General features: G+C 41.2%; 1 protein-coding gene across 1 annotated transcript in view; it reads left to right on the forward strand.

Annotated features, from left to right (window-relative positions):
* The window catches only part of RAB3GAP2 (RAB3 GTPase activating non-catalytic protein subunit 2), a 61,620-nt gene extending 51,151 nt beyond the window's left edge, over positions 1-10,469 (forward strand). The window contains exons 27-35 of the mRNA XM_019741692.2: positions 1,380-1,446; positions 3,128-3,198; positions 5,298-5,333; positions 6,552-6,626; positions 6,888-7,106; positions 8,016-8,105; positions 8,362-8,583; positions 9,791-9,949; positions 10,163-10,469. Of these exons, the coding sequence (XP_019597251.2) occupies positions 1,380-1,446; positions 3,128-3,198; positions 5,298-5,333; positions 6,552-6,626; positions 6,888-7,106; positions 8,016-8,105; positions 8,362-8,583; positions 9,791-9,949; positions 10,163-10,318 (1,095 nt within the window). The 3' untranslated portion in view covers positions 10,319-10,469. The remainder of the gene's footprint in view (positions 1-1,379; positions 1,447-3,127; positions 3,199-5,297; positions 5,334-6,551; positions 6,627-6,887; positions 7,107-8,015; positions 8,106-8,361; positions 8,584-9,790; positions 9,950-10,162) is intronic.
* Positions 10,470-10,677: the final 208 nt, after the last annotated feature.

Here is a 10,677-nt window from a genome sequence, read left to right on the forward strand (position 1 = left end):
CTTCTTTAAACACAGGAGTGGTCTGATCACTTAAACTTGGACCAAAAAGTAATTTGGGGACAGAGGACCTTCTTGATCCCCCTTGAATCACCACCTTTCATTGACGCCTCTGTAGCCTGAATGGTAATCGTATTTAGGCTCTGTACTTAAAGGGGATGTTTTCCTGCATGAAAAAAGAGTGTTTAGGACTAGAACCAGGACGTAGTTTCTAAAATCTGAATGAATCAATTCCAGATTCCAGCCTAAGAACATGGTATCTAAGAGAAGTGCTCTGTTTTACCACATTCGGTTATAAAACCAAAGGCAGTTTGTGAAGTGGACACATTAGCTGAGTTTAAGCCCCATCACTACTAGTTAATAGCTTCGTGACCTCCGAACCCTTTGTGCTCAACGTTCTCCTTCAAGTACATGAGGACTATACCAGTTGCTGCCTTGAAGGTTGTCGCAATTTGTAGAGAAAATGCATGCGGAGTATAATGCCTGACGTTTTCATTGGTGTTATTGTTGTCTATTAGAATTGTTTACATTTGAAATAAGTGGCCATTTTTCTTATTTGTTTGGTTTTTTTCCTGTTGAATATTTGTCTCCTTGCCCCCTCTAGCCCCTATCCCAGGTCCACCATTTGACACACACAGCTTTGTTAGGCTCAAAACAGTTGAAATTATCAGAGGTGATGTGTTTAATTATTGCACAGGCTATAAAATTATTTAGCAAAAATCTGTATAATTGCTGGGTAAAGTTTTATGTATTATATTTGGGGTTTAATATGCTAACTATCTTGATTAGAAAGAGTTGAATTTCAGACATCATCCCTGATAATTCATATTTCCCTTCACTGCCTTAATGGTTTCTCCTTGGCGTTTGTCCCTAACATACTGTGTAATTTGCTTACGTGTATTATCTAGCTCCCTCACTAGAATGTAAGCTCCTGAGGGCCAGGATTTGGGTCTGTCTTATTCAGTACAGTGTCCTGTTGCCTCACACAGCCTGGTGCAGGGTAGTTGCTCAATAAATATTTGTTGAATAATGAATGGATCAGTGATATTTGCAAAGAAGTAAACCCAGTTTTCAAACCCACTGTGTGATATTCAAGTATTTATTGGAGAGAAAACTGTTATGATGTCCAAACCACAGTAAATTTTGAATCCAGATGTCAATATATATGACCTGGTGGGGTTCTAGGAATCAGTCATTATACAGATAATGTGAATGTAAGAGAAACCGTGACATTGTCTTACAAAAAATTACTGCTTACCTAATACTTCCATTATTGCAACATTCTTATGTAGCTTTATGCAGAAATTTATGTAAAATTTCTATTTACTCGAAACACCTATTAAATGATATTTTTTTCTCTCTTTTTTCTCCTTTTATGTAAGGAAGCACGTTTTTTTGTTAGGTCAATAGAACACTTGAAGCACATTCTTAATGCACATGTGCAGAATGGTAAGTAAATGGGTGTTAAAAATATAACCGTCTGATTCAAAAGAGGCAAGAATCTTTAAATTTACATCCTATTAAATATTTATTTCATGGTCTTATCACCCAGTACATTGCCGTGTATTGATTGCCGTACACAACGTACTGGCTGTCTTAACTGCTTGGGAAAATCTGTCCAGAAAAGTGACGGGGGTGGACAGTAACTGTCACATCTGTCCCTACCCATCATTGCCCAAGCTGACTACTATCCCTAGACGTAAATAAGCAAGGAGAATATTATGCATGAATTACTGATTTGCTCTTTAGTTCACAGGCAGGTCAGGACTAATTCCTCATTAAAAAGTTACGTAGCCAAAGCCTCCTAATACTGTACCCTAGAAGGCACCGTGTGCTTCTTTAATAAATGTGAATGTTCCCCGCTGGTTGGTGTACCTGGAAAAAAAAAATGTTACAGTTATAGGAAAACAGGTTGCTGGTTCCATCTATAGATAGATGAGTTTCCCTATAAGAATTAGTTGAGGAGTTCAGCCATTGGCTAGCGAGTCATCTTACTGAGTTTTGAGAGTAGGCGTGGGGCTGGGTAAGAGGAGGTGTCACCTTTATGTTAACGCGATCGATTCTAGCGAAGCCACTTCTGGACCACCTTCCTGCAGGTGATACGAAGTCAAGTTGCAGGAATTCTAAAATGTCTCATTTCACGTGGAGAGAACTTGAAAATTATTTATCCATCTCTTAGATCTTACTTTCTTCCAAGAAAAAATTATTTAAATGACTCGTTTGGGAAATACGGTCTCTATAGTATTCTATCCTTTCCGATAAAATTAAGTTACTCACTGAGTTCAGGCTAGTATTTCTTCAAGTTAGAGCTTTACCCAGTTTATACAGAGTCAGCTTCCTGGCCCCTTGCCAGCCTTTGCAGGACCTCACTCCTAGATACAGAAGCAGCTGCGTGATAATAATAACTGCATGTGAAATGTCCTGTGTACGCTGCCTCCCTGACAGCTGTTTCAGAAATGTCCATGGCAGTGCCACAGTTTATTGAACATGAAAGTATGAAGATCAGGTTTTTTGTTGGTGGTTTTTTTAAAAAAAATATTTTTCTATTTTGTTCAATGATTTTTCACGTACACTTTATTTGGTGGTTACCTATGAGAACAATGAATGGCTGGACATTGGGTTTGTTTCCAGTGTTGGGCCGTTGTGAGTGAAGCTTTGTGTTCACTTCTGCAGTAGAATGGCTGGGTCACGTGGGAGACACATATTGAGCTTCAGTTGATACACTGCCAGTTTCCAAGTGGTTTTACCAATTTATCGTCCCGCCAGGAGTGTATGAGCGTTCCAGTTGTTTCCACATCCTCACCAACACTTGGTGTCATTAAAAAACTTTTTTGCCTTGATGTGGGTTGTGTAATGTTACCACTTTCTGATTTTTGTTTTTCTCTCATAACTAGTGCTGCCTTACGCATATTAGCCATGTGGGTGTCCTCTTAGGCAGCCCAGTGCTAATTTTTCTTAAACAATAAATGTTTTTATTATTTTTAATAACAAACACTACCTAAGCTGTAAGAAATGATATCTAAATCAGTAGCCCATATAGCTTTATACGCTTCATGAAGACGGTCGTTTGTGTCTGACGGAAGGAAAAACATGGAAGCCTGTTTTCCATGTCCTTTTATTTGCTCTCTAGGCATCGCGTTGATGATGTGGAACACGTTCTTGGTGAAAAGGTTTTCTGCCGCTACATACTTGATGGATAAGGTAAGATAATTCAACTCCATGTACTGACTTCTTATTTATTTGGTCCCTTTAGTGGGTACTAGACAGATTATTTACATGGGGCCTCATTAGACTGATTTTTATTTGATACTGCCTTTCAGTCTTGCTCAGTGAACTGTACTTCCTGGTGCTGGCATTTTGATGACCTGAACAAGAGCCCCAAACCCCCGAAAGGGAACCATAGTAAAAGCCTCCTAACCCAAGAGGCTAGGTCTGGGGTTGACTCAAGCACTTGGGTTTAAATTACAACGTACCAGTGTCACTGACTCACCAGTCGTTGCATGTAAGGCCAAGGTGTTTTCTTTGGAAGGAGTCAGTTGAAGTTCTACTTAGGTTTTCCTGCCTAAACCTCACCCATAATGCATTGTCTGAGTTCTAGGTCCTGTTTCTTTAAAGTCGTGATGCGTTCCGAGTGTAAAATCTTCAGATTTTTGTAACTTATACCCCTAATTTTTATAGTTGTTTCCTACATCTAATCCAGTAGACCTAGGAGTTAGCTACTCCCCTCCATAAATCTTTTTAAAGCATTGATGTAGTATTCATATAAATGATTCCTTCTTTTTCCTCACTCACATTTCATCAGTTACTGAATTAAATTGCATACTTACCGGCTGTACAGCCAGCATAAGTAGATCTGGGAACAGACATAACATATAAGCACGTGACAGCTGATGGGAGTAGAGGCTGCCAGCGCACAGGACAGTAGCCCATGGCTTTGAGCGGCCAGGCCTCTCAGTACGCTTTGCAGGCCGGTCGGGAACGTGGCGTAATCTGGCTTCAGTGAAGTGGATGGCAGAAGAATTAGCACTGTAATGACAACATGTGCTTTTAATTGTAGTGACAGACATTCCTAAGCCGCGAACAGCACTGGAGTTCAGACCCACTAAGTATCTCTTCTTGGCCAAGGGCTGTGCTTGGTTCTGTGGCTGCAGGGATAAAAATCACAGTCGCTGCCCTCAGAGAACTCACAGTCTACAGGATGGGTGGGTAGATGATAGGGCACTTTGGGGACTCAGAAGGGGAAGTAAATCATGACACAGGAGACACCTCTGAGCTGAATTTTGGAGGAGGAGCACGTATGAACCAGTGAGAAGTGGGTGAGAAGAACACGTCTTCCAGCAGTGTCCTGGAGACAGTGTGTCGGACTCAGAGCTGCAGTAGCTTCGTGGGTGAAGCACAGGCTGGAGGGAGGAGCGTGAAGTGGAGCGTGAAGAGCGTCCTATGTAGGCTGTGGGTTTGGGGTTTTCCAGTAATGTGTGTCAGCTGCTTTGCATGGGGCCTGGCACGTGGTGTAAGGGGTCAGTAAATGGAGCTGTTATTTTATCGCGAAGACATTGGGGCAGCCTTAAGCAGTAAAATGATGCGTTCAGATTTGCAACTTAGAAGATTCTGGCAACTAGGTGAAATATGTTGGAATTGGGGTGGGCTAAGCTTGCTTGTTCCAAGGCCATGGCTGTCATCTCAACAAGAGGTAATGAGGCAATGGGTCCTTGGTACTGGGGTTCCTTCTTCCATTGTCACTGTCACCTGTGAATTGTTATAAAGTTCCTGAAGGGCAGAACTTCTGTCTGCCACTTACTGCCGTGTATCTCGTATAGAGTACAATCTTATTAAGTACCAGAGAATCAAGGAAATCAACTGATTTTCTGAACTAGAAACAGAACTTCGGTCTGCTTTAGATTGTTCTGTGTGTCTTTATCAACAAGCAAAATTCTTACCTGCTTTTTGTTTGTAGCCTTGGTTCTGGGTCTTAAGGCAACAGTTATTTGATTATACAAAGTAAGAACCAGATTTTTAGAGTGTTTTATTATTTAGTTCAAAAATACTTATTTTTGAACAGGATTATGTGTGTGCCCAGCGTGATACATTTTTCATAATATTTTTGTATGTTCCACCACAAAATTAATTGCATTATGTTATATGCCTGAGTGGAACCAACATTTAATTGATAAAAAGTTGCCACATTTATTGATAGCTGCATTTATATTTTTAAAATTTGGTAACTTTTTACTTCCTATACCATAGCAATGCCTTTTTATTTAATTAAATAAATACAGCGTTTTGTGTCCTTTTTGTCTTAGGTTGGAAAATCCCCAAAGGATAGGTTATGCCGAAGGGTAAGTCAGTCGCCTGTGATTAGATATGTAATTGTTAATCCTGCACTTTCAATAGGATCTTATTATCCGTAGGGGTGAACTTTGGCTTTTACTGTTGTGATGACATATCAGGAGATAAGAAAAATGGAAGGAGAATGCTGTCTTCAGGAACTGCTCATGAACTCTGGCCAATTTTAATTTACCTTTCTAGATTGTCAGCATATTTACACTAGATTTTCACAAGATGTCTTCAACTTTGGACTGTGGACAGGAGGGTAACCTGCTGCCACTGCTGCTTATTTTCACTGTACTTCCAATTAGAAATACGTCCGACATGAAACTGAAGTGGATTCAGGAGCAGTCAATCTGATCTACCTTTGTGTAATAACCATAGTCTTAGATAATATTCCAGTCCCCAGATACTGTGCTTATATGTGAGGCCAGGGATTAATAGTGCTATCTTTTGCTCAAAACTTAGGAATATTCTTCTTATAAATATCTTAAGAAATACTGGGACATACAAATCTAGCTGTTATAGGCTTCAGTCTTGAAAAATCCCCCTTGTTGAATTCTGGTACGTGCTTGAGTGTCTCCATGACTACAGTTCATATATGTGTGTGTCCACACACACACTCTCTGAATTACTTAGGGATGTGAGGAAGGATTTGTTGGTTGTTGGTTTAAAAAAGATTGTGTATGAATCAGTGGCCCCTTGGCAGGCCCTTGAAGGGAGTCGGCAGGAATGATCCGTTGCCCACAATGTGTCTGGTATTTAGTTCACAGGCTTGGGGGTTCACGTTTTGTTCACAGAATTCAGCTGTGTCTCTAAAAGATGCTCTGAAACCAGACCAGGCAGTTTTCTTACAACTTCTCACATGGCCTCTCGCATGTACCTTACCAGAAACCATGATTATTTGGCCGTCAGATGCCTGTCTGTGAATTCTTGGACAGTGAGCGTGACTGCCACCATCTATGGTGACTGATGACACCGTGTCTTTACAATACACCCAAAATGCTCATTTTAAAAAGTTGATAGTAGTGCCATCTTTCTTTATAGCCCAAGCTTAAAATTAGTTAAATCTGTAAAGGAATTAAAATGCACTAATGCCTTGGCTTTCTAATTCTTGCCGGTCCCATGTAGAAAGTCAGTTGAATAGAGTGTTGTGTACTGTTTATTTTTCTGATAGTAACTAGAGCAGTTTGGCTGCAGGAGCTAATTATGTTCCTTTTTAAAAACAGGATGTGGGGATGAGCGACACGGCCATGACCTCTTTCCTTGGCTCTTGCTTGGATCTCCTTCAGACTTTAATGGAGGTAAAAGAGGTGTACTTTCATTCTAAACTCTCTGAGATATTTAATATTTTGAAAATCGTTGGACTTTTAAGGACTAAAGAAAAATTTTCATGTATTAATTTTAAAGTTTTAACACAAGCCTAAAAGTAGTGATGTTTCTTATTAGAACCAGCTCTTCGGGGGTTTTTATTATAATTTGGGAGAAAGACGGGTTTGCACTTGGCTGCTTGCCGCTGAGGAAGATACTTGCAAGCTGTGATGTCTCCATTCTCAAACACTCAGGCAGACGTCAGCAGGGATGAGATGCAGGCGCCCGTCCTGGACACCGAGGATGCGTGGCTCACTGTCGAGGGGCCCGTCTCCATAGCGGAACTGGCCCTTGAACAGAGACACATCCACTACCCGCTGGTAGAGCACCACTCCGTCCTGTGCTCCATCCTGTACGCGGTTATGAGGTTTTCTCTCAAAGCTGTGAAGCCACTGTCCCTGTTTGATAGTAAGGTAAGTGCCTCAGAGGAAGTCAGAGCCGTCTGGGAGCTGAGGGTTGGGCAGGACGCTGATCAGTAGAGGCTGTTCAGTGCATTTGTGAGTTGGATAGATAGGTGTTCACTGTGGGGTTCTCTGCTGCCGTTCTCTGGTGGGGAGTGTGGGCAGGAGCCTGCGGCTTCTAACGCAGAGACCTGTGCTTCTGCTCTGTTTTACATTTCCTTCCAAGGAACTTAAACCCTGTATTCAGATACTGTATTTTGGCTCTTCAAACACACATCTATTCTCAAACAGGTGTTTTTAACAGGATTCAGAGTACACGCTATATATTAGTTTTCTATTATTGCATAACAAATTATCCCAAAACTGAGTGGCTGAAAACAACAGACATTTATTATCATTTTTGTGGGTCAAGAATCTGGGTCCCCCTTATCTGGGTATTTCTGGCTCAGAGTCTCTAATGAGTCTGCAGCCAGGGTGTCAGCCAGGACTGCGATCTCATCTCAGGGCTCAGTGGGGCTGGGGATCGGGGACCCACTTCCAAGCTCACGGAACAGGGTTTCATTTCCACATGGCAGCTCACTGCGTGGCAGCTGGCTTCCCTCAGAGCGAGTGAGTAGCCACAGTGCATTTGTAACCTAATTTTTCAAGTGACATGCAATCACCTCTGCCTAATTCTCTTTGCCAGCAGCAGTGAGTCACTAGCCCCCACTCAAGGGGAGGGGATTAGTGGGGACCAGCTGAAAGGCCGCCTGCCGCATAGTAGGTAGTTGTTACAAAAATTAATTGAATAAAATTCTAAGATGTTATTGTTCAAGGAGAAACAAATCAACCATGAGTTAATTAAATGACTTTATTTTTAAATTCTCCCTCTTTATAATAATCCACACTCATCAGTTTTCTTGTTCTCGTCTTTCTCTTTAGGGGAAAAATGCCTTTTTCAAAGACCTAACTTCAATTCAGTTACTACCTAGTGGGGAAATGGATCCAAACTTTATTTCTATACGACAACAGGTAATTTAGTTTTTGGATTTTGTTTTTGTTTCTCAGAAAAAATAGTAAAGGAAAAATCTTGCTGGCCTTTAAAGGATGACCACTTTAAAAGTATTCTTGAGAGCTACTAGGTTCCCTTTAAATTGCGTTCTTTTTTTATAATTCAGCAATTTTAATGGAAACGCCACTGTAATGGACAGAAAAGCCAACAATTACTTTGATTTAGATTTTTTTAAGGAAACATATGAATAAGATGTTGCTGTATTTCTTTCTCCAGTTCTTACTGAAAGTTATTAGTGCAGCCGTCCAGGCCCAACATGCAGTCGCAAAGGACAAGGCTTCCTCAGAAAAGGCACCGACCACTCCTTTTGGGAAAGACCAAGATTGGCCAGTTCTAGCCGTGGACTTGGCCCATCACCTTCAAGTTAGTGAAGATACCGTCAGAAGGCATTATGTGGGGGAACTCTACAACTATGGCGTCGACCACTTAGGAGAAGAGGTAATAATCACCTTAGGAATGTGAATTGGGCTCAAGTTATAAAATGGATGGTGGGAGTAAAGAATCAGTCAAGTCTCCAATAAAGCTTTTGCTTTTCCTTTTGTTAGAACATCTACGCACAAAAATAGAACAGAATATTAAAATATAAAGCTAATCAAATTCCGTTTCTGGTTAATGTTTGGTAATCTCCTACCGTGTGCCAGGCCTGTTCTGTGCAGAGGCGTGTACCAGTGAAAACAGACAAGGCTCCTCTCCCTCCCTCCTTCCCTCTCTCGTTCCCTCTCTCCTTCACTCCTTCCTTCCCTCCTTCCCTCAGGGAATTGACAGTCTACTGGTAGGAGCCGAAAAGCAAGCTAAATTTTGTATTGAGTCAAATGTTGTGAAGAAAATAAATGGGAATGTGTAAATAAACAAGAGCGACTACAATGGGGTGGTCAGACATGACATTTGAACCAGGCCCCCAAGGCTAAGCAGCAACCAGCCACTCAAAAAACTGGGGGAACCAAAGGCGGGGACTAGCTTGGCGAGGTCCAGGAAAAGACCATACACAGTGAGCGAGGAGTGAAGAAGTAGGAGGTGAGGAGATCGTAGGTCTCGTAGCCCTGGTTACTTACAGCGTAATCAGAAGCCATCCGAGGGTTTTAAGCAGTTGTACAGTGATTTCATATAATTCCTTTTCTTTGCCAAAAGCTTGAAAATAACTCGTAGACATACTGAATTGAAAAATGAGGTGATGGCAGAAATTTGGGTTTTAAATGGGGAGTTTGATTTGGACTATATTTTGGTTGTACAGTTGACCCTTGAACAACAGGGGGCGGGAGGAGCTGACCCCCACGCAGTTGAAAGCCCACATATAACCTGACTCCCCCAAACTTAACTCGTAATAGCCACTGTTGGCTGGAAGTCTTACCACTAACATAGAAAATCAGTTAACACACTTTATGTTCTATGTGTTTTATACTGTATTCGTATAGTACAGTTATCTGGGGAAAAGAAAACCTTAAGAGCAAAGACACTGACAGTCTTTATGGAAAACAAATCCATGTGTAAGAGGAGCCACGCAGTTCAAATCCGTATTGTTCACGGGTCAGCTGTACACATGGCCACAGAGGCACATGAACTGGACGGCCTCGTCCCTGGCAGCGCCCGGCCTAGGGCAGGTCAGGCTCTTCGCCCCCAGTACAGGAGCCCATGTTCCCCTCCTCAGGCCCTGCTCCAGGTTCATGACAAAGAGGTCCTTGCCAGCCAGCTGCTGGTGCTCACGGGGCAGAGGCTGGCTCACGCACTCTTCCACACCCAGACGAAAGAAGGAATGGAGCTGCTTGCCAGACTTCCGCCCACACTCTGCACTTGGCTGAAAGCGATGGTGAGTCGTGGAGTGAGATAAATCAGGCCATGGGCTGTGGTCTTAAACGTGTATTTAATAATAGGTAGGGAGGAAATTGTAATTATACGTTTAATTTACTCAGTTCTGAAGAAAAACATTTTTACTGGGAAGTAACTATTCTGATAACTCTTAAATTAGTAACAGTTTAGTTGTATATATAACTGATGGGTTATTTTTGTGTCCCATTTGCAGGACCCCCAGGATCTTCAAAACCCAGAAGTGCCAATTGCCACAACAGCTAACCTAGTAAATAAAGTAATTGAGCTTTTACCAGAAAACCACGGGCAGTATAGTTTAGCCTTACACCTCATTGAAGCTGTGGAAGCCATATCTCTTCCTTCTTTATGACACTTATCCACTGAAAACAGTCTAAAATTGTGTGACTATAACATGAATTAGTGCATGGCTATTTTACATAGTAAGAGCTGGAATTTTATGGAGGGAGTTTGTCTTTTTTTCTTTTATAAAATAAATAAAAATATATTATTACTTTAAAAAAGTACAGTGCAGGCTAAATTCCACTCCTTTGGGTAAAACTGAAGGTAAAATATAAAGAAATATCAATTATACTATTAATTACTAATACAGATGTTTTACTGTTTATTTCTAACTCAAGCACTTAAGTAGTTTATTGTTCAATTTTGCTATTTAAAATTGGTTATAACTTACAGATTATGTTATAAGATTCTATATTTCATACTCAAAAT

This window comes from Rhinolophus sinicus, linkage group LG12 (genome assembly GCF_036562045.2).
Source record: "Rhinolophus sinicus isolate RSC01 linkage group LG12, ASM3656204v1, whole genome shotgun sequence".
NCBI classification, from domain to species: Eukaryota; Metazoa; Chordata; class Mammalia; order Chiroptera; family Rhinolophidae; genus Rhinolophus; species Rhinolophus sinicus.